General features: G+C 37.9%; 1 protein-coding gene across 1 annotated transcript; it reads right to left on the reverse strand.

Moving 5' to 3' along the window:
• Positions 1 to 999: 999 nt before the first annotated feature.
• Positions 1,000 to 7,011, reverse strand: LOC102709881 (cold shock protein CS66-like). The gene is made up of 4 exons (XM_006662860.3): positions 6,683 to 7,011; positions 6,332 to 6,591; positions 1,585 to 1,807; positions 1,000 to 1,480 (listed from the first exon to the last, which is right to left on the reverse strand). The coding sequence occupies exons 1-4, from the start codon at positions 6,923 to 6,925 to the stop codon at positions 1,217 to 1,219; spliced, it is 990 nt and encodes a 329-aa protein (XP_006662923.2). The 5' UTR covers positions 6,926 to 7,011; the 3' UTR covers positions 1,000 to 1,216.
• Between the last annotated feature and the right edge of the window lie 17,790 nt (positions 7,012 to 24,801).

Below are 24,801 nucleotides of genomic sequence, written 5' to 3' on the forward strand. Positions count from 1 at the left end.
ATAGACCAAATTTATGTACTTGATGGACTTTTAGCTTTATATATAGACCAAATTTATGTACTTTTAGTTTTATGTATGAACCAAATTTATGTATGTTAGAAATCTATAAACAAATCTCTTGCTTTTGCTAGATGGACTTTTAGCTTTATGTATAGACCAAATTTATGTACTTGATGGACTTTTAGCTTTATATATAGACCAAATTTATGTACTTTTAGTTTTATGTATGAACCAAATTTATGTATGTTAGAAATCTATAAACAAATCTCTTGCTTTTGCTTGATGGATTTAGCTCTATGTATGAACCAAATTTATGATTTATGTACGTTAGAAATCTTTAAACTTTATAATAAGTAGCTGGACTTTATGTATGGACCAAATCTCTTGCTTAATGTACTTTTAGCTTTATGTATAAATCAAATTTATGTATGTTATAAATCTATAAACTTTATAATAAGTGGCGGAACTTTTAGCTTTATATATAAAGCAAATTTATGTATGGTGGAAATCTATAAACTTTATAATAAATAGCTATAGAAACTTTATAATAAATGGCTATAGCTTCTTTGAAGTCTGGATTCTTTTATCCATTATCTATCCATTATCTAAAAAATATGATCTTTTATCCATTATCTATCCATTATCTAAAAAATATGAATCTAGATGATGATGATGTTAAGATGATGTTAATCCATTATCTATCCATTATCTAAAAAATATGAATCTAGATGATGATGATGTTAAGATGTTAGAAAGAACTTACATTGCGAAAAAAAACTTACGTTGCGACTTACGTTGCGAACGGAGAGAGTAATACCTTAGCTTGATTACTCTTTGCAATCCCAAAGAGAAATCACAACAACAAAACCTTAGATTGGTTTGCAATCCCAAAGAGAAATCACAAAAACAATCCCAAAGAAAAATCACAAAAGCAAAACATTGCGAGCATGATCGACATATACAGATGCACACGGCAAAATAACACACCAACAATAAACAAGTTAAAAAGTCAACACACTTCCATAAAAACCTTTGTGTGCAAACAGACACCAGCATACATTGCAACGGTACAGATCGACGACGCACTGGAATTATCTGTCTCAAACTCAGGACATTCCAGTTCACGTTATTTTATTCAGCAGAGATACATAAAACGTACGACACGTCACGACCGACGACGCGTCGATGGATCGGAGCCGCTCGAGCTCTCGCTCGCTTAGTGCTGTCCAGGCAGCTTCTCCTTGATCTTGTCCATGAAGCCCTTCTTCTCGCCGGTGGTGCCGTACTCCGCGCCGTGCAGGCCAGTGCCACCGCCGGTCATTCCGGCGTGACCCTGCTGCCCGTAGGCGCCGTAGCCACCGGTGTCGCCGTCCATCATCTGCTGCTGCTGGGTGCCCTTGTTGCCGCCGGGGAGCTTCTCCTTGATCTTCTCCTTGATGCCCTTCTTCCTCCTCCCGCCCATGCCATCGTCCTCGGAGGACTGCACGTCGACCGTAATCGCCGGTCAAGTTAACGGCAAGGAATTAATGCGTGCAGCCATGAAGATTGAAGAGATCGAATGTGTTAAAAGCGAAATTAAGTTACCGAGCTTGAACTGGAGCTGCCGGAGCGGTGGAGGATGCCGCCGGTCTTGCGGCCCTCCCTCGCCGGCTGGAACTGGCCGCCGCCGGCGCCGTGGCCGGCTGCTCCCATCCCCACCGCGGGTCCTCCCCCCGGAGCGCCGTCGTACACCGGGTTGCCGTACACGTCGGCGCGGTCAGCGGTGTAGCCGTGCTGTCCCTGGTAGTTCTCCATCTCCTCTCTCTCTCTCTCTCAACACAAAGACAGTACACCGAACAACTCTAGCTAGCTTCCTTCTCTACTCCGTGACACGCTGTGTGTGAAGTGATCTGCTGATCGATGAAGCGAAGCAGCAGCGTGACGCCGCCATTTATAATGCGAAGGCTGTACTAAAATACTACCAGTGGTAGTAATGTTTCTGAAAGTTTTTCGGTCAGGACGAAGGCCACGGAAGAGGGGGCACGTGTTGTGCAGCGACAGCACACACGAGGTACGATCGAGAGCTGGTGCATGCGTCATCGATGGGAGTAAAGGCAGGGGTAGCGACGTGGGCGCGTGTGTGGCGCGGCCATAGGACGCCACGTACGTTGTTTCGCGGGGTTTCTTCTGGAGGTTCCGCGCGCGAGCACAGGATTCGATCGATGAGAAGGTGACTGCTGCGAGTAGCCGAGTACTGCTTCCGTGCAGTGCATTCATGGCACGGATAACGGGGGGAAAGTAGGGGAAGGTAGTGTGATGTTTTGAGAAATCTTCACTCGTCTATTGCATGCTATCTAAATAGTTATTAAAAAAAATTTAAAAAAATTATGAAAATAAATTAATATAAGATATGCCACTACATAAACATACATGTTCAAATATAAGATCTATAACTCATAACAAACATAACAAATTATTGTTATTTTTTATGAATTATAGAAGTTATATTTAAACATGCATGATTGTATAGTGATATATCTGATATATCTTATATTAATCCATCTTATTTTTTTTATTTTTTTATAACTATTTAAATACTATGCAATAAACGAGTAGATATATCCACTCTGATAACGGGATATCGATGGGTTAACTGTCGTGAGAGGCACGTGGTGGATGGACATCCGTGGTGGCCGGTGGGACGAGATCGATGCATGTATGGGCGACGCTAACGAACGGACGGACGGACGTGCGTACGCCCGCGCGCGGATGGCCGGCCGATGGAGCATCGCCGCGTCGTGGAAAGACGAGTACACGAGTTAAGTTCTCGGTGACCGACCAGCTGGAGCACCGGTAGTAAATCAAGTTTAGATATCTATACACCGTCAATATCTGTAGTTATTGTCTGTATATAACGTGTATATAACGTGGTTCGATATTTTAATAGTAAATAATATGCTACTATCTCCATTTTATAATGTAAGATGTTTAACTTTTTATAATGGTTGACCATTCATTCTATTTAAAAATTTAGTATAAATATTAAAAATGATAAGTCATGCTTAAAATTCTTTTAATAATAAAATAAATCACAAGCAAAATAAATAATATTTCTATAATTTTTTGAATAAAACAAATAGTTAAACATCGCGAACAAAAAAGTCAAACATCTTACATTATGAAACAAAACAGAGTCTTACATTATGAAACAAAACAGAGAGAGTAGTTAATACATACTTGTATGCTTAATGATGAATAATATGCTAGATAATGCATACTTGTATGCACGTTCCATATTATGTCAATAAAAAAATAGCTATGTTTATATTATGAGATAAATGGAGTAGTTTCCAATTCTCTTTTGCGGCACTTCAATATGACAGAACAACCCATAGATAAAGCGGCTCACATGTATCGGGGGTAATAATTATTAAGTATATATAATATTTTTATAAGTGTGGATGTGTTTGTAGTATAGTAAGCCCCAAAATATATATCATGTAGGATTAAATGGTATTGGTTTATAAAAGCCGATACCCATGCAGATTCGAACCGAGCAAATGAGGCCTTATCTTTCGCCAGCCCACGCTTGCACTCTCCACCTGAGCAATCGGAGCCAAGAGAATTCACATGTCACCTATCTCTCTTGCCAGAAACTCCACCTAGCTACTTCTCCTTCGCACGAGGGACGAGGCCATGGATTTGCTAGAGCTGTCGGGCGAGCTCTAGGTGGAGCCGAGGTGGCGGAGGAGGCGGCAGCATGCAATGACATGGTGGGGCGCGACTGCACAAGGGTGGTGGGTTTCGGTCAACGTTTCCATGGACGACCTGCTCCCCACAGAGCCCATTGGGGTAAAAGTTTCATTTCCACAACCTGAATCATCGTGTGGTGGATCGCCAAATATATCACTAAAGTTTTGCTCTATGTCCATTAAATATGGGCGTGGGATGTCCTGAATAATTCATACTCGATCAGGCAACAATAATTCGCTTATATACTTTGAACTAGAGCCAACCGTAGTATATTACCTATGAATGGGCCCAAACCCGCCAGCTAGTATAAACAGATCAAGCACCGTTAGTTAAGAATTTGCCAACCGAAAGTATGTTTCTCGTGTTTCTTACTGTTCATCGACACTTTATCGCTAAACATCTGTGCACTTACCAACAAAATTACAATAGCTAACAACACGTTGCCATAAAGACATACGTATGGTCTTATCGCTTACAATTATGCCTATAATGTCAACATTAAATTTAAAATTAAATTTAGGGTTTTTTAACTGAAGTTTATTATTAAACCTTTGTTTTTAGATTATTAAGATTATACATATAAATTTTTTATTCATAAATTATATATACCGTAAATATTGCTCTTTATAAATAATGATACTTGTCCAGCCGAAGTCGGTTGGAAATCGTACGTGGCGAGGTAAAAGGTCCAGCACCACCGGACTGACGCCGAAATGATATCCATATGATTTTTTATTTTTAAACGTTTTAATAAATAATTTTATTAGTAATTTAAAACTAAATATTTTTATCAGCTCAACCTTTTATTCACGATGTCTTATTTAGGGTGGCAACGACAACACTGCTACGTTGAATTAGCGTGTAAGGTGATATCATACAAACCTTTTATCCCAGACGTCTCGTTTAGTGTAACAACAACACCATGTCACGTTGAATTGACGTGCAAGGTGACAAGATAACACTATTATACTCAGCAGTTGACGTGGCTGACGTGATAAAATGTTACCATGCGGCATGACAGCTATTTTGCCATGCCACGAGAGGTAACACAATTAAATGTTTTCAAATATTTAAGTAGAAGGTCGGTAATAAAATTATTTATTAAAAAAGTTTATAAATAAAAAAATCTGATCCGTCCTTAGCGGTAGATATATCTTCAGCATGAACTGTGTGGAGGCAAAGTAATAAAACAAAGTAGGCATTTTTTTCTCTCTCCGTTCTTGACATGACAGGTTCTGTGCGAACACCCGCATAAGTTGCTTCGTTTTTCACTCGAAATAGGTGTAATTAACTGTTTGCATACTTTTATGTATAGCATTCATTAATGTATATATAATATATAATATGTCGGTATATGGATCTTGTACTCGTATATCATAAAATATAAAATAGCAAATATGTAAAATATTATAAAATAGCAAATATGTAACTCAGCTATTTTTTCAGTAAAAAGTTAAATACCCAGAAATGGGTTATTAATTATCTAGAATTTACCGGCGGTCTATGAAGATACTTATAGGGTTATAGGGATAGGTTTACGTGCTTTTTTTTCACAGAGATAGAGATAGGGTTTACGTGATGCACAGAGATAGAGATAGGGTTTACGTGAGGGTTTACATGCTTTTTCACAGAGATAGGGATAGGGTTTACATGCTTTTTCACAGAGATGCTTATAGGGATAGGGTTTACGTGCTTTCTCGCTTTTTCACAGAGATGCTTATAGGGATAGGGTTTACGTGCTTTCTCGCAAGAGTGTGCGGAAGATACCTCTCTTGGATCGAGAAAACATATATATATATATATATATATATATATATATATATATATATATATATATATAAAAGCACCTTCATTCGTTCAGTTCAGAGAAAAACCTCTTTTTTAATACTCTGATTAATTAATTATCATTTATAATACGTACATAGAACTAAAATGTGTTTGATTGTTCAAATCACATTATATCTTACTAAAAATAAGAAACATTAGTATGAAAGTAAATATAGATTTCAAATCAACTGTACAAGTCTTAATTATTATAACTCTTTCTTTATCTTTGTCTTGGATTAGTGGTGTTATAGACTTATATTATAAAGGGAAGGAGTACTTCTGTACTCTCATTTTTTTGTCTTTGTCTTGGATTAGTGGTGTTATGACTAATATTATAAAGGGAAGGAGTACTTCTGTACTCTCATTTTTTTGGTTGATTTGTTAGGCAGATACAAATATATTATGTTGACCGATGCCCGTTGATTTTCTTTTAGGTATACGTTCGTCATATTTTCATTTCATGAAAAAACACGAAAATGCTAATATTTTTCTGACGGATCGGAGGCAGCAGATCATCATATACACACCGTATAGTTATACGTATTCAACCAAACAAAAAATGTACACACGACGTACATACACGTACACAGCGTACTTCACAGTAGAAGTGACACGCACACAAGAGTACGTACCAGAAAACGCCGTCACACGTATCACACAACAGTTACAATTTTCTTTTATTGGCTGGCCGGCTGACCATCTTATTATTCACGAAGCTGACGCGGCGGCCGTCGGCGACATGGCAGCGGCGGCGGCGGCACCAGCTCAGTGCTGGCCGGGGAGCTTCTCCTTGATCTTGTCCATGATGCCCTTCTTTTCGCCGGTCTCTGTGGTTGTGGTGGTGCCGTGTGCGCCCGTTGTGCCGGTGGTGCCGGTGATCCCGGTGCCGTGGCCCTGCTGCCCGTAGGCGCCGGCGCCGGTGCCGGTGCCGCCCATCGTGTGCTGCTGGCCCTTGTTGCCGCCGGGGAGCTTCTCCTTGATCTTCTCCTTGATGCCCTTCTTCCTCCTCCCTCCCATGCCGTCGTCCTCAGACTGTCGCAAAAGGGAAGAGAGATGGTTCAGTCATGTTATGAACGATTTTGTGTATGGGAGAGTACTGAAATGAAGAAGTTGAAGTGCGTACCGAGCTGGAGCTGGAGCTGCCGGAGCGTTGCAGGACGCCGCCGGTCTTGTGCTCCTCCCTCATCGGCTGGAACTGGCCGCCGGTGCCGGTGCCGGTGGTGCCGTGCGTTCCCATGCCGCCGGTTGTCCCGTGTGTTCCCATGCCGCCGGTGCCCATCTGGCCGTGTCCGGCTCCGGCGCCGACCGGGTTGCCGTACTCGTCGACGCGGCTGGTCACGTGGCCGTGCTGTCCCTGGTGCTCCATCCCGCACGCACTGACAAAGCTCTCTCCAAGAACAAGGTGGGTCTTCGTCTCAGCAGTGGCTATGTCTCGCTCTCACTTTAGCTTGCTGGGGTGTGGTGGAAGCAGGTGAAGGCAGGCCGCCATTTATAACCTCGAGGAGAGGGAGAGAGACGAGCTCGCTCGGGCGCCACGCCATGGAGCGACGTGTGCGGGCGCAAGTGGGACGGAGCGCGGGGAGGACGGTGGCCAGCGCGCGTGGACAGGAGCCGGGACGTGTCCAAGCTAGCGGTGGCGCCACGTACGTGTCGGTAGGAGGCGCTTCTGGAGAAAAACGAGTGGTGACTCATCCGGACGGGAGAGACGACGATAACTATGTGTACTGTGCGTGGATGGACGGTTTGGATCAGTACGGGCAGAGGAAGGAGCGTGGAACGGTTTGGCTTTTTGTTCTGCGGCTCTAGCTCTATCCGTTTTTTCTGTGGTATCCTATCTCTTCGTTCGATAATAATTTTATTTTTTAATTTTATATCTAAAATTTGATCCTTCATCTTATTTAATAATTTATAAGAATATAAAAATATTAGTCGTACATCAAGTATTATTTTATTATCTAGTATCAATAAAAATATTAATCGTAAAAAATTTAAATAAAACGAAGAGTCAAAGCGTATAAATAAACTGAAAAATGATCGTAGAGAGGATTTCGTTTTTGTCCAAACTTTCTTGACAGTTCTACACTGCTTTCTCCTTTACCGCGATTCAAATAATGGGTCCGTCTAGCGATCAGTTGGCTGAAATCTCTCCTGACAAGCTCACCCCACCATGTGCTTGGAATGTGTTTTGGACTTGGGCTTTTATTGAGCATAAATGGGCCCTGTCTATATTTTTTTATCGGCCGTTATATGCACTTGGGCTCGGGCTTTTTTCTTATGGTATTTCGAGCTTTATGTTATACGTGCTTTGCATGCTTTGGTTTTTAGGCTTTTATCACGCATATTAGGTCTCCCGTATATCATCCCGTGTTCCTTAATTAAATGTATGGGACAACATTTATCACATATAGTTGGGCCTATCTGGTTGGCCATAAAATTTTGACTGCTTTAGCGAGAAAAATGATAAACGATCTAAGAACAAAAGCGAAAGTCACGTGACATCTGCGATGATCTAGACAAATCGTAGAAAGAAAGCATAGGAGAGAGAACACACACAGGCAAATCGCGGAGAGAAAGAAGAGAGATCATGGAGGCGACTGAACCCTAGAAAAAAATCAAGCAAATGAGAGGAGAAAAGATCAAAGTTTTGATAGATACAACCTGTAACTTGCTCCAATCCGGAGGTGTGCCCTTTGTTGTTTTCCTCTTTTAAAATGTTTTTTTTTGACATCGTTCTGTTTCTCTATGTGTGCGTTGAATTCTCCAGTTTTCACGATTCTTTTGCGTGTCCATGATAAATTTTAGTTTGATCTATCTGGAACACTTTTGCTTGTTTTTCCCTGGAACAATTTCTTTCCTTTGCTAGAACAAGATAAAAATATCTGTAAAAAAATCAGACAAAGACAATTTTATGGTATGAAAATTGCTTTGCTCATTACATAATGTAAAGTCTTTGTTTATCTGAACTGTTTTTTTTTAAAAAAAATTATGCAGGCGACATGCCTGGAGGAAGGGTTTGAGTATGATGTATTATTCAAACTATCACAAAAAGGATATCTCTTAAATACATATTTGTTGCAACAAGTGACAAATACTGGAGATGATTTTAATTCTGATGTGCAGATAAGAATGACTATAGTTTTTCTATATGCATGTAAGAATTACTATATCTAAAAAAATGGTAGAATGTTTATACTACAATTGCACATAACATATCATGCATTAGCATGTTATATATACATTATTATAAAGGGAGTATTGATTCGACCAGTTTTTTGTCCGTCCATGCCAGCCCGACAGCCCGGAGCGCATGGCACGACCTATGCGTGGTGCGTGGACGTGCGGAGAACTAGTGCTGGCCCACGACACGCAGAGTACGTGGCCTAGCGTGGTCCATGCGCGTGCGGCTCAAAGCGTTGGCGCATGACACGTAGATTGTGCACGGCCTGGCACGGTGTTGACGGCAAAAGTTACCTAATGACGTGTCACACACGTGGACATAGAAGACTTTGTTAGATTGCTTCATGGTAAGACCTATTTCTTATAATCCTTAAATAAAAACATGCATGCCAGTCAGTTTGACACTACAACTGATAAGATAATAAAAACAAAAGGAAAGCATTGAAACTAAATACTCTATCGGCCAGATAGTCGATATCACTTTAGAACCCTAGCCGATAGACAGCGTCGCTCGGCTTCGGCTGAATTATGGATATAATAACCAATAAACTAGATAACTACTAATTAATCATGTAAGATTGGACTTAACTGAGACAGTTCTAGAACCAATTAGCCGATCGACCCATTCGTTGATTATTATACGTGTAGTCAGCAGCCAATAGAGCTTACTATGAATTTTACCATGGCAAACTGGATTACTAACTTAATCACTAGCACAAGACAACATCAAGCAAGTTCATACATACTCAGCTTAAACCTAGAAGATTGGACTAAACCAAGGTAGTTCAGATTTAAACATGTCTAAGCATGAATTCAGCAGAATATTGATAAGTACTGTTGATTAACTATTAAACCAGCGTGCTTCATCAACTTATTCATCAAACCTAACCAATAAATAGTACTTCTATATCCAGATCGGATTAAATTAACACATATCGGACTCAAGCGAGACAATATGCAATCCTAGTTGATATGATTATACATGAAACTACGATTTATAAGCTTTGACAAATTAATCAGTAAAACACTGTGACAATACTGACTAAAACTCCAACAAAAGAAATACATAAGTATTCAGTCTAATCTATAAGCATGAATTTAGAAAATACAATTGATCAGACTAAACAAAGGAATAATTGTATCTACTTAATACATACCGATAAACACAATCAAATTCGAGCATAAACCTTGATCGAGGATAATCCATTACTCCAAGCTAGAACATAGATCGAAGTAATCACAAAACGCCGAATAAACCATCAAATATATTAGATAGAATATCAAACTAAACCGAGAAAGTCCTATCTAATCGATCTGACGGGTTGACAAGCACGAACTTACATTGCAAAGTCGACTAAACTTGCGTTGAGAACTCGCTCTGTCGTAATAGGTGGCAATGCGCTGAAAAAAATGTATTGATCTGTGAGTGATCCCTATTACAAACTATTTGATCTCCTGATCTATGCTTTGAGAGTCTTGGCATTTAGTCATCTGGCCTGCATGCGGGTGCATTTTTAAAGACAAACATATATTTTTATGAATGTAATGAACCACGGTTTTCGTGCTGCACGACATCTTCTGGCCACTGCTAGCAAAATAATAGTACAATTTCTTTACCTATGTACATAGTATCTGTCGATCACTCCATCGATACACGAGTATTTCATTATTATTAATTAATTAGTTTTGCTAACTAAACCTTGCTCAATGTGGATTGTTTCATCCATTTATTATTAGGTATATTATTTGTGATTATTTAGCTTTTTATATTTTTTAGGGATGGTTAATACTGCCTTTGTATTTTAATAGGTCGTTGACTTTTTGATGTGACACTACACCATGTCCTAAAAGTAGTGACAACCTATCTGTTAGCAAATGCCACATATAGTGTCACATGATCTGTCGCAAAAGGCCTTTCTCCACAGGAGGTGTGTGTCGTTGAAAAACATATGGGCAAAGTGCTCTGGCGACAGACACAACCTTTGGTGACAGATGGCCTGATGACGATTTTTGAGTTTTCACGACAGGCAAATATTTGGCCATAGATTGCCATTTTCCTCCATACCCACACACAGTATGTTCTGAAATTAAAATATCATTTGAACACAACCTCAAGAGATTACAATCAGTTTCAATATCTCAGGACTTTAGATTAACCATAATTGAATACATTACTCGAGTGCAAATATTTTGGCCATACATGCAAGGTGGCCAAAAAATACCATTTGTTTAAATATCTCTGGTCCAAAAGATCACAACATAGCTCATACATGCAAGGTGGCCAAAAAATATTGTTAATCCTATATGTTCATGAGGATCAAGCAATTTTCACGACAAAAGGTAAACGTGTTAATGTTTCTGAAACTACAGTACCCTAATCTAGATTATATATTCATGGAGCTAGCTGTGAAGAAGCGTCACTTGTATTTGTGACTACTCAACCAAAACAGTTCTTTCTCAGTTCAGACTACTTCTGTTGAGCACATCCTGTAAAATCATAAGACAGAAATAAGGTATTATCATATCATAACCACCAAATTTACAGTGTTAAAGCAATGTACATAAGAGCCAGCAATTACACTCTTGTTATATACCTAAAAGAATTTTTTATATTCAAACATTGAGTACTTCATCTTCAATTAATGTTAACATCTAAAATGTAAATTGAGCTGATGCAGATTGATCAACAGCAGCAACGCTAGTTTTGGTTACAAAGTTTTTACAAGTTACTACTGCAGTAGGATAGCTCAAATATATAATCCAGTTGTTAGATGCTACAAAGAAGCCAATACTAAAAGAAAGCTCATCTCCTCTGTAGACAAAATTACTGAAACCATGTCTGGTATCATGTTGATATGTAATAAACTCAGCTCATGCAACAATAAAAAAAAACTAAAAACTTAAGTGTTGCTCCTTTCAAAGGTTGTAAGTATAAGAATTTGGAATTAAATACCTGCACTTTTGGACATAGAAGACCTCTTGGTAACATTCAACTGCCAAAATTTAAATAAAAACAATACATAGTTAAGATTTGAAGGCAACACATTAGAACTAAAATAGAAACAGTTAGTTACAGATTATTACTCTATTGTTTGGCCATGCAATGGATGTGTACTGAGCATCAGCCATAGTTTCCATGCCATCAAACGGACGAGGAAGCAAGGCATCTCTTTTTAGCACAACATTCACAACAACTTCATAGAATTCAACACCCAGAGGTTGACCTCCCACTAAGGATCTTGGGTCAATTGAGGCAATTGTTGCTTTAGCCACAGGTATATCAGCTCTCAGGACAGCATATAAGATTACATCCCTACCGACCTAAAGAATGCAATGTATTTCAGTACAAAGACCAATTTAAAAACAATATTATTAAAGTGCTGAAGTAAAAGATGAGTTTAGAAGGTTCACGAAACTTACAAGATTGTCTTCCTGGACAATGGATGCCTCTTGACCTCTTATGCCTGCAGAGCTCCTCGAGGGCACCCTTGGTGCAACAACTTTTTTGCGGATAATATTTTCATCATGTGCGACATTTTCCAAATGTCCATTCAATGGGTAGATTGCACTATTCAACTCTTCATGTCCTTCCTGGATCCTTGGGCTCTACAAACAAAGCAACAAAATGATATAAGTTATTATTAACAAGAGTGAATGCCTAGGCATACGACTCATCTGTTAAATTATCTCTAAATGCAATTTACCTCAACACGTCAAGAATTAGATTTGTGCTGGGAGCTTGTCTCCATATTTCGCACACTTTCAGACATAACCATCTGCTCCATTAGATTAAAACGTTGTTGCATGTCATCCATTCGTTGTGTGAGATCTTTAACTTCTTGTTTAGTTTGCCGGTGAGCTTCCATTTCTAGCTGAAGTTTGGTGGGCATTCTGCTCCGTGTCCCAGGTGTACCCACATCTTGAGGAGTTGGTCCCTTTCCTAACAAACGAACACGACCTCTTGGCTCCTTTTCTCCGCAAACAAGTGAATACAAATCACCCTCTTGGATTGTTTTCTCTATCAACTCAGGGAAGTTTTCGACAGTCTCTTTGAGTTTCTCCTACAATGTTAGAAAATATATTAGCAAGCAATATTTACATGCAAGATCTATTTTAGAAAATGAAACATACAACTGTTTCCATAGCTTGTGGAATAATTTCTCCAATTTTGCATGTGTGGGTCTCAATATATACTTCATCTCTTCTAACAGGACGCCCATGTTTCACACCCTACATTGTAGAGATGTTACACTATAAATTAAAAGGCAGCATACATATATCTTACTAAACATGATATACTTGTGTTACCATTTCATACGCAACACGAGCATGGCTCTTGCCACCAGCTGTATGTACAACATGTAACATTCCCCGATTTGCCTTGCCTCTTATTGAGCGGGCCTATAATATTATTGTGAACATAATTATTTTTCACGTACAAGTAAACAATAAATAGCTAATATAACATTAAGTAAAACAAAGGAACATAAATATATGACTTACCACAGCTTCTGGAGATCTCCAGTGATTAATAAGCCACTGCCAATCATTCTCATTAACTCGTAAGTCACGTTTGGCAATAAGTTCTTCATCTGTCAAATTTTGATCATAATATGTCCTCTTCAAGTTAGCCTTAAAATCCTTCCATTGCATATGTGCTGTTTCCAGAACAAAATGTATACCAGCTTGATCGATCTCATAATGTGACTGTTTTGAATTAGAAATTCTTAGTCAGAACTATAGGCAAAATGAAACATGAAAATAGCAATTGATATACATGTACTTCATCCCACACTAGAAGCTTTTTTTTTATGTCAACCTCCCTCCAGTCAGCGCATGCAACTGATATTTTCTTCCTCACATATATTCCAATAGTAGTAGAAAATTCTTTAGAATCAAGCCCTACAGGCTGACCAAATTCATTGAGTGTAATTCTAATTTTGGGTTGACCCTTTCTTGAAATTATGTTAAGCTTTTGAGTGATTCCCCTTCCATCCTTTTTCTGTTTAACTTGTTCAAGTTGCTGGATTTGTTCTACACATACAAGGAAATACTATCAAAATTTATGCTAATCTGCGAATGTGGCATAATACAAGGAATCATATGCCTGCATACCAGTGGTCACATGTTTCTATACCTTCAGTTGCATTCATAATACAAATGAATAATAAAAGGATCTGAATTAATTAATCGAAGCCATACAAATCTCAGTGGTTTTTATATCTTCATTTTCATTCATGACATCTTCTGGTTGGCACTCAACATCAACACCTAAATCTTGAGCTACAATTTCCTCTGTATTATTCTTTGACCTGGACCGCAAATTGTGATTTTTGACTGGCACTATGTTTCTTGCTTCAGTAACCTACAAGTTTGTGCATGTGTCAGATAAATGGTATATGTTATGCAGCAAAGAATACATGTAGAAGTTCAGCACACACAAAACCTTAGCAATTTTATTGGGTCGTTGTTGGACATGAATTGCTAAGGTTTAGAGATTCCAGCTTTTCATTGTTTTGGGCTATGAAACCATTCCGAAGTATTTCATATGCAGTAAGGGGTGTGCTTTGCTTACTCTTGTCTCCTGCCCGTCCATTGATCCCCATTTTTTTACTTCTTTCTCTTGCGTTTTCCATTGTTTTTCCTACAACATGAAAACATTAATTAGCATAAAGCAACATAATATAAAGAAAAAGGAACAACACTAATAGTAATTAATGCCACAATAAATGAGCAGCAACAATAAAATACGCACAAAAATCTTACTTAATTTTGTTTGCTTCAACAATTATTCCATCTATATCTTTCCTACCACAACCAATTCCTCCAACAGATACACTCATAGTTGGACTGGGATGCACATTAGGCAAAATTATAGGTACTTCAGTTTCAAGCTCAAAATCTTCATGTTCAGCTTCAACCATGTCATACACATCACGTGGTTTAGATTGCCTAACAGCAAACCACTCAGGATCGACAGGATCCTGAACATAGTAAACCTGAATAGCTTGAGATGCTAAAATGAAAGGCTCGTCAGATAGGTTATCACCGGTATTGAATAAATGCTTGAAATTCACCATTGTTACCCCAAATTGATCGGTCTTTATCCACTTGTCTTGTATGCGATTATCAACCCAATCACACTTGAAGAGCGTTATATGGCCTCTATTGGTATAATTTAACTCAATAATTTCTTAAATGATACCATAATATATCTTTTTTCCAACTATGTGGCTGTTATTATCGCCTCTTTGAAAACATGTCGTCTCTGCAATTAGAGACACTCCACTACTCTGAACTGGCCTTCCCTCATCATAGGATTGTGTATGAAAATTAAATCCATTTATGGTATAACTATTATATTTAGTGGCAACCATCGTTGGCTCTTTCGCTAAAAGTTTTATCTCTTCTGGTTCATCCTCACCCATTTCAGCGACCTGTGATTGTGATTCAGACAATACTTGTTAAGCTAGGGATACTCTATACAAAATATCACACAAATTAGATGGGTTATTTGTCTACTTACATGCAATCTAAACCACTCATGAAAGGTTTCATGGTGCACATGATTAATTTCACGTTTGTTTTGAAGTCCAGTTGAGGAAAGATACTCAATGTGATGGCTGCAGTTGAGGAAATATAGTTAATGCACTTGCTGCATGTGTTGAATTAAACAATAGTGAAGTAAAATTTCTTTTCTGATAAAATAAAATAACTATCTTACTGCAAATAAGGGTCAATATTGTCATAGTTGAATAAGATGTATCTATGCGCTTGCAACCAAGATTTGTAGTCTAAAGCCACACAACATTTGCCTGTTAATCCTCGCCCATTTTTGTGGAAGAAAGGAGTACTACCAACTTCCATTGGTAGACCTTCGTCATTCCTAACTCGTCGGGTAAAACGGGTCTCACCATGTAAATAGCGAGAGCAGAATGTAAGACTCTCATCAAACAAATAGCTCTCTGCAATTGATCCTTCAGGATGACTTCTAGTGCGAACATACCCCTTACATCTCATCAAAAACCTATACATATATGAACTGAAAGTGAGTTCATTTGCAATAATGCATGGCTATAGTTAATTAATTCTTCCTGTTAGAAGATTACCTCTCTACAGGGTACATGTTGCGAAAATGTACAGGACCAGCCATTCTTGCTTGAGCAGGAAGATGAACCATCAAGTGTATCATAATATCAAAAAATGATGGTGGGAATATTGTCTCAAGAATGCACAGGGTCTCTGCTATTTCAGCCTCTAGTTTTTTCATATCACTTACATGGATAACAGGTGAATATATTTGCTTAAAAAAGTTACTGACACGAATTAGTGTTGCACTAACATTTCCTGGCAATATCCTTCTAATAGCAAGTGGAAGTAAGTGCTGAAGAAGAACATGATTGTCATGACTCTTAAGCCCAATTACCTTTCTCTCATTGACATGCACATTCCGCCTTATATCAGAGGCATAGCCATCAGGGAACTTAACTCCTTTTAATACCATGCAAAATAATTTCTTCTGTTCTGAACTCATTGAGTATGGTGCTGGAGGTAAATAAAATTTATCATCTATTTCAATAGGATGAAGGTCACTTCTGATGCCTAGAGCTTGAAGGTCTAACCGAGAATTCAAGTTATCTTTCGATTTCTTGTCGGTACCCAACAATGTATTAACTATGTTATCACAAACATTTTTCTCAATGTGCATCACATCAAGATTGTGACGGAAAAGTAAGTCCTTCCAATATGGAAGTTTGAACCAAATAGATCTCCTTTTCCAAATATTAATCGGTTCCCCCACCACGCGCTTCCGCTTTCTTGTTAGCTTCTTTCTAGAGGGATCCTTCCCAAAAATTGTTTGCATCCCTTCTGTTTGCACTAATATTTCCTCACCAGAAAGCGGAACAGGTGCTGATCGATGCTCCGTAACACCATCAAATGAATCAGCATCAAACCTAAATTGGTGGTTTTCATTTAGGAACCTACGGTGACCCATATAGCAACTCTTGCCACCATTTTTCAATCGAAGAGAAGATGTAAATGTGTGGCACTCTATGCATGCTCCCTCACCAGAGGTAGTACATCCAGCCACATATCCAAGACCTGGATAATCTGAGATGGTCCATAATATAGCAGCATGCAACTGGAAGTATTCACCCTTGGAAGCATCAAAGGTTCTAACACCATGGACAAACATATCTAACATATCATCAAATAGCGGCTCCATAAAGACATCCATATCACTGCCAGGAGTATATCGACCAGGAATTAACAAAGAGATAATGAAGTTTGGTTGCTTCATACAGACCCACGGTGGAAAGTTATACGGAATTATAATAACTGGCCAAATGCTATAAGAAACATTCATAGATCTGAATGGATTAAACCCATCTGTAGCTAATGCGACTCTAAGATTGCGAGGATCAGAGGCAAAATCTGGATAAAAATGGTCAAAATGCTTCCAATGAGGAGAATCTGCTGGATGCCTAAGTAACCCATCTTTTGTTCGCCCTTCATCGTGCCATCTTGTTAGAGCTACTGTTTTAGAGCAGACAAACAATCTCTGAAACCTTCTCTTGATTGGAAAATAGCGAAGAACTTTATTAGGAACTTTATGTACACGTTTTCCATCTAAAGACTTCTTTTCTGACTTCCATCGTGAAGTTTTACAATTTGGACAGAAATTAGCATTAGCATTATCCTTCCAATAAAGGATGCAATCATTCTCACATGCATGAATACTGACATATCCAAGCCCTAGGTATTTAACTGTTTTCTTAGATTCATTGTAGTTTTTTGGTAGTGTAGACCCTTCAGGGAATGCTTCATTTAGTAGATTTAGTAATAGGTCAAAACTCTTATCAGACCAACCCCAAGTAATTTAATGTGCAATAGTTTAACTATGAAACGGAGCTTTGAGAATTTATTACACCCTGGATATAAGTCTTGGCCATAATCATTTGACAACTTTCTAACAGTGTCCAAATCTTCATCTGTACTGTCTGAATGGCCATCATCCTCAAATTCTGCACGGTCATCTAACCCACATGCCAAGTCTTGAAGCAAACCAGAGATGTCATCATCTTCAGTTGACTCCACATCACTAGCTTCATCATGACTAGCACAATTCACAAAGGAGCTATCTTCCCCAAGGAATTTGTACCCTTCTAGAAATCCCTGGCATATCAAGTGCTCCCGAACTTCGCTTTCATCTCTCCAATATGAACTAGCACATTTTCTACATGGGCATTGTATCTTGTTGCCTACTGATAAATTGTTAAATGCATGATGTAGGAATTTGTTCAGCCCTTCTGCATAGTCTTTACTGTGCCTACGTGCAATACATCCATAAGTGCTAGGTTAGATAAGAATGGGTATAGGCTATAGAGATCTAAATTTGTTGATTTTTTTGTACCTAGGCTTATCCATCCAGTGATTATCCATAGTGCACCTCTGCTATTTTTCACTGATAGGTTAGTCAAACCCAAAATATATGCTATACGTGTTTAAACAGATACAAACACAGCAAATTCACATTCAAGCACTTAAACAAACACAATCAAACAACTATAAATTTATTTGCAATCATTTAGTACCATGTATGCAGACAATAGTGCTAGTATCACCATTAAATATCTCACTGCATATGTAGAAGGCGTATATCCCATTACTGACCTGGTAAGTGCTTGAATATTGATGTCAGCTATAGAGTTGATATCTTGAAGTCAAGCTTCAAACTTCTACCATGTAGATCTCCTAGTTCTTCTTCTCCTTCATTGAGTATGCTCCTACAATATTATATTATATACAATCTCAGAAAACTTTACAGTAACATATTCACTCTCACTTGGACATAGTAAGGACATCCACTGGAATATCATAAGAAAAGCACCTTGCTTAACAAAATCAGTCCATGCGTTGCAGCGGGCCTATGCTAAAGGTTCATTCAGACAATACTAGAGGATTAGGGATACCTGCAAACAAAAGAAAGTTCATTCAGACAACACTCAAGTTACTAGCTCCCTAATTAAATTAGATCAATAGTACAAATGCGGAAAAAAAAAGGTATCACAGAAAGAAAGCTTTTCTATATTGAGTTAACATCACAATATTTATCTTAATGGATTGAAGACTAAAAAAATAAACAAAGTTTCACAATGGACCTATAAAGACTCATTCTTAGAAAACAAAATGAAATGCAGGTGATCAATTAAAAGGTTCATCACCTTGGAGGGGATCCGACTGCAGCCAATACCTCACTAAAAAAGTCACCGTAATAATCGATCTGGAGGTGAGCAGCTGTCCAACTCACCTTTGCCACTTCCTTGATCTAGCCTATTGAGATGATCTATGGGACGATGGTGGCGTCAATCCTCGATCTGGGCTGCAGCTTGCTCCTAGCTCCGGTAGACCCTCAGCCCTCGATCGATCTGGCAGCAGCGAGGCGCGTGGATGGAGACCGCGACGGTGTGGAGGATGCACGTGGAACTGGGACGACCGCGCGGGCTGACCACTGATCTGGGTGCGCTGCTTTTCCTCCCTGAGCGTGGTCGCGAGAGCCTGCAGGAGCGGCGGCTCGCTTGGAGTTGTAATGCCAGCTGGGAGTGGATTGCGCGAGAAAGGATTGGGAGATAGATAGGGTTTTTATTGTCTTGGTCAATATTTCACGCGCGCCAAAATTTCACTTGCCGCCACTTTTTTAGCCCAGCCCGCGCGCCCTGAGAATTGCTGACAGATTGCTTGATGGCCCATAAACATTTACCCACAGATAATGTGTTTCCGTATTACTATAGCATTTCTGACAGATAAACTGTCCCGCTCTTATGAAATAACGACAGATAATGTGACACCAAGTTATTTAAGACAGACCGTTTGATGCTACTGTTAATTCTTTAACCACAGCCATCTGACGCTAACTTTGGGTCATGGTGTAGTGTGAGTTCAATCATTTAAAAATATAAGTTATAATTAATATATATTTAGTAATAAATATATTCACAAAAAGTAAATGATAGTTATGTATGTTGTTTAATAAAATGAATGGTGAAACATCTATCAAATATTTACGGTATTATTTATCAAAATAGATAGGGAGCATGTGTTTTTATGAAACTCAGTTGTCTATTAAATTCTTTAACCATAACATATGTATATGTCACGTATTTTAATAAAATTTTAAATTGAATGTATATGTCGTATATTTCAGAACTTTCCTTACCTGTATTGTGATAAACATCCTGTTACTATAATAATAGATCGAGATTCAGTAATGAAAGCTGCCACTGCTTCTATATTCCCAAACACAATACATAGGAACTGTTTGATCCATGTGTTGTGTAATGCAAGGGACAAGAGTGGAAGGACTTTTAGTGCAGATGAAGTGATTTACAGATATTTCCATGGTATTATCACAAAGTCTTTGACAGTTGTTGAATTTGAGTTCTGTTGAAGAGATTTCATAAGGAGAAACGGATTATATAATGTAAAATACTTTCAGTTGATGTGGGTGACAAGAAAAAGATGGGCACATGTTTATTTTAAAACAGATTGGTGTTTCTTTATACAAAGCACAGTAAGTAGTGAAGGTCCAAATTATAGGTACAAGGTTGACATATGTTCTACACATAGTATCTCAGCTTTTGTAACAAATTCTGAAAGAATTATACAAAAAAAATCTATGAGTGCTTCACTGAGCAAGAATCTGTTACAAGGAACAATATGTCTAATTTTGGTCTAATTACTATTTTGAAAAGCAGCCAAGTCAATTATATAGAAAAAATAATTTGAAAGTTTCAAGCTATATTGAACAATTACACTAGGTATGGTGTTAGTTAGGTGAAGGAAGGTTCTGTTCATGAAGTATACAAATCTGAAGAGCATGTTGTGAATGATTTCAGGTATAGGAAGTACATTGTTGTTGTTAATCTTTCTACTGAGGAATATGTATGTGTTGGTGAAAAATTTCAGAAAGATGATTAGTTTGTTCTCATATCTTTAGAGTTCTAGTTTTGTTAAATAGCACAAAGTTGCCTGATAGATATTTTATTGATAGATGGAGACCAAGATATAAATCATAGATTGTGTCTATTCCTGTAGTGAACCTTGATGTTCTGTTGTAAAATAATTGTGTTACGATTCAATATTTTGCCAAGAAAAATAGTGAACCATGTGTTGGTACAGGCCCCCCTTTACCCATTCGCCCGAATATGCCCCAAGGGCATGACGAGATAATTTTGCCTCGAGAGTATGTTGGGACATTTTGCCTCGGCAGTATGTTGTGGCATTTTGCCTCAACAACGTGTTGACACAGTATGCTGTAGGGCCAGGGGTTTTTAAGTGTGTGTATGTGCACCTTAGAGATATTTTCAGGCTGAGGCAGCGAGATCCCTCAAGGGAAGATTCAAACAAGATTGAAGGAAGCTTGTCGAGCAAGACAAGTAGAAGTTTATCAGCGATGACTCTTAGACATATTCTTACTAGATGCTTAGGGACCAGCACTGAAGTGCACTCAAGTGCTTAAGTTAGTTGGCAAAGTGGTCCAAGAGAGTTGAAGACGTTATGATTATGTCCTTAGGCTCTATGAGTAACCACCTATGGGTATTTTGGTAATTGAACAAGAGGAGTCGAGGACTATAAAAGTCTATACCCCTACCCTATAGAATTCAAGATTAATGATATGAGCAATGCCAGGGTGTTTGAGTATCTTCTACAGTTAAGTTATTTTGATGTTAAATCATTAACAATGGCAGGGTGTTTGAGTATCTATGTTGTTACGTTACTTAATGATTTAGCTTAAATAATTTAATTTGATCATATAATGCTATAACTGTCAAAAAAATACATATTAAAAAATATCACTACATATATTTTGCATTGCCCTTATGTCATTTATAACAAAAATCTTTTGTAAGTACACACATGTAAATAAAAAATGTGCTAAATAGAAAAATAAACAATGTATGTACAAATTGTGTACAAAAAAACATAATCTGGCCTTCTTTGTGGTTTGAGATATCCTTCCATAGCTGATTCATCTATTTTCCCACTCAACTTGGTTAAAAAAAGGCGTCTTATTCGGTGTTATCTGAATTTGTATATTATAAAAAAAGAGAAAAAATAATATTATGTTATGGTATGAAAAAAATTAATAAGATCGTACATAAAATCTTACATTTGTCCGATTCAACGTTATCTAAATAAATCAAAATTTGATAAAGTTGTCATTTCTTTTAAACAACTTACTGTACTCATATAGCATTATATATGTGTTTGTTAAGTTTTTTAATAATTAAAAAATTTAATAAAAAAGTTAAAAAAGAAAATAATAAATAATAACATATCAATATTTTGATTTCACCATATTTTTATAAGATTGCAATAAAACAATCTGTATTTTTTCCCAAAAAAAAGATATGTCTTAGTGATGTTTGTTTTCGGCTCCTTAAAAACAAATTTATGATAACAAAAAATCTTGACTTTAACTGTATTAGAAAAGTAATAACAACAATTAACTACATAATCATATATAAAGAAAAAATACATAAAACTTTAATTGTGTCTACTAAGAAATTTTTGTTAGTACAACTCTATCTTGCCCAATTCGCCCGAGCTAATGAAATTGATCGAGTTGCATATACACATTATTGTGTATTTATATACTTTAGTGTATATACACGCTACTGGGTATATGCATGTTTCAGTAAATATGCTCACCTCGATGTATGTGCGTTTTCTGGTGTATATGTTTGTCCTAAAGCTCACGTGTTAATAGTTTATTCGAGTATAGGCATATGACATATATGTGTAACGACCATAAAATTTTAATTTGATTCGCCGCGGGGTTGACAATCTAGTTATAGTAAGCACTGTGTTGTGCTGGACAACTAGTTGTGTCATGTGTGTGTTTGAATTTCGCGCTAGAGGATCGATTCTTATGCATGTATCACAATAGAAAACACAATTGAAACACATCAGTGAATTCTTTATTTATTCACATATACATTACAAAATGTTGTTGCATACATCAATTACATCTCATACATTATTCATCTAAAAATAAGAATAGTAAAAATTAAATAAAAATGTTGGTGTGATTTGTGACCACAACTAATTGATTTAGGAGATTTTAGATAAGGTTTAAGCAAAAGAGGAAAATTAGAGTTGCTAAATGTCACATATTTTTGCAACCAAACCATTCTGGGGCACAAAACTTGTGACATTAGCCATCTCTTAACAGTTTATAAAACTGTTCATTTTTCAAGTTAACTCTGAGTTTTTGGGCAATTGGAAATCAGTCCCTAAACTCAAAGTAATCTCCATATTTCTAAAGTTTGTGGTGCTATAGTGCAAAAGTTACAAATATCTATATTTTTCACTAAATTTAAATTAAATTGCAAATCTGGAAAATTCTGTTGTCTCTCCACCGAGTAAACCATGCTTAGGTGTCAAGCTAGTAAACCACCAGCAAAAACTAAGCAAGTGAGTCACCGGTAGTTATCCCTATCCCTGGGATAAAAACCATTTCAGAGTGAAACTGACTTTCATTCATTTTCTTCGTAGAACCAAACCAGCTAGCAAGAAGAACCACTGTAACTAGAGAGTTGTTGAGGAGAGAAAAAATACAAGAGGCCAAAATCAACCAGCATCAGGTGGAGCAGGGGCTTCAGCTCCACTAGGAGCAGCTACCCAGCTCAAGGAGCAGAAACTGATTCAGACCAACCAATAGAAGTTGCAGTAGAAGCAAAATAAGGATTTAGACATATATTTTCAGAACCAGTGAACAAGCAACGAAGAGGTAAATCAAATCAAGAGTTTAGGAGAGAGTAAATAATGTATGTATTATATTTCCTGGTCATATGTAGTACTTTCAGATTTTTTATGCATGCAAGCATCATCCATGACATATAATCATGACTAGAAATCAGATTAGTTTCAGATCAAGAATCTAGAGACCATAGTATTTGCATTACAAGTTACAGTAGCACACATACAACCAATATTTTTATTGTGTGATAGTATGAGGAATAGAGCAGACAAGTAGAAGAGGAAAAAAATAAAACCTAGAGTTACTGGTGAGGGCTGTGGCCACCAGAGTTGCCAGGTATTGGCCATCTCCACGGCGAGCACCCAGAAGTTGATTACCAATAGCCATGGAGGAGGTGATGCACTGTTTTACTAGGAGAGAAGAGGGAGTATTAGAGGATGGAGGTGAAACAGGAGATCGCTGTAGCGATGCCAGATTTTCTCAGGTGATCTGCGTGAATCCAATCACTGTGGAGGCAGCTGCTAGGGAGGTCACCGGAGTGGGACGCGACCGCAGTAGTGAGGGAGAGCGTCGGCGTAGCCGGCGCTAGTTGGCGTAGGCAGCGTCGGCTGGTGATGCCGGCACAGGAGAGAACGTGAGGGAGAGGAGGAGAGAACGATAGAAGAAGAAGAAGAGAAGAAAGGAAGTGGGTTGGTTGGGCTGCACTAAATTCTTGGGCTGTACTGATCGTACCTTTTTCAGAAAATCAGTTTTTAGCTAGATTAGAACGTGAGCAAATACATATGTCTTGTAAATTGATGTTTCTAAAATCTGGTCTTGAGTGTTAAAATAAAATTGGAACAGAGCAAAATAAATTTATATACTAACATCTAATCATTATATTGTTATTTAAAATGCATCATTTATATGCATTGCATGCGGTAAATTATGCGTTAGGAATACATCTTTATTCAGACTTCCTTTTTTTTTCAGAAAATCGAGTTCCTGAGGAATTATCTGTTTTGACTGAATCTGAGGGTATTCGTGGTGTTTTCTATCCAGGTAAGTTCATCTGGTGATCATATTGTTTAGTTATTTCAAATATTTGCAACCTATATAGCTCACCATTGCATAGAAAACCAGAAATTTATTTTTGAATGTTAATATTATGCACATGAATTGGTGGATCAGTTCTTTGGTGATCTTAATAATTGGTAGCCGAACTTTGTGGTTGTGTGGTTCAGCTGTATATGTTTAACATCATAAGGTTAACTAACAATTGCTATAAGGTATGCAAGCGCCGTAGCGATCGTGTCGACCAC

Source organism: Oryza brachyantha, chromosome 11 (genome assembly GCF_000231095.2).
Source record: "Oryza brachyantha chromosome 11, ObraRS2, whole genome shotgun sequence".
NCBI classification, from domain to species: Eukaryota; Viridiplantae; Streptophyta; class Magnoliopsida; order Poales; family Poaceae; genus Oryza; species Oryza brachyantha.

What these genes read in the sequence shown, in the direction of transcription:
- LOC102709881 (XM_006662860.3), bottom strand. Translation starts at nt 6,925, where the DNA reads ATGGAGCACCAGGGACAGCACGGCCACGTGACCAGCCGCGTCGACGAG. An exon ending in GCAGCTCCAGCTCCAGCTCG is followed by an intron (nt 6,592 to 6,682) that starts GTACGCACTTCA and finishes CTTTTGCGACAG; the next exon opens with TCTGAGGACGACGGCATGGG. An exon ending in GCAGCTCCAGTTCAAGCTCG is followed by an intron (nt 1,481 to 1,584) that starts GTAACTTAATTT and finishes GTCGACGTGCAG; the next exon opens with TCCTCCGAGGACGATGGCAT.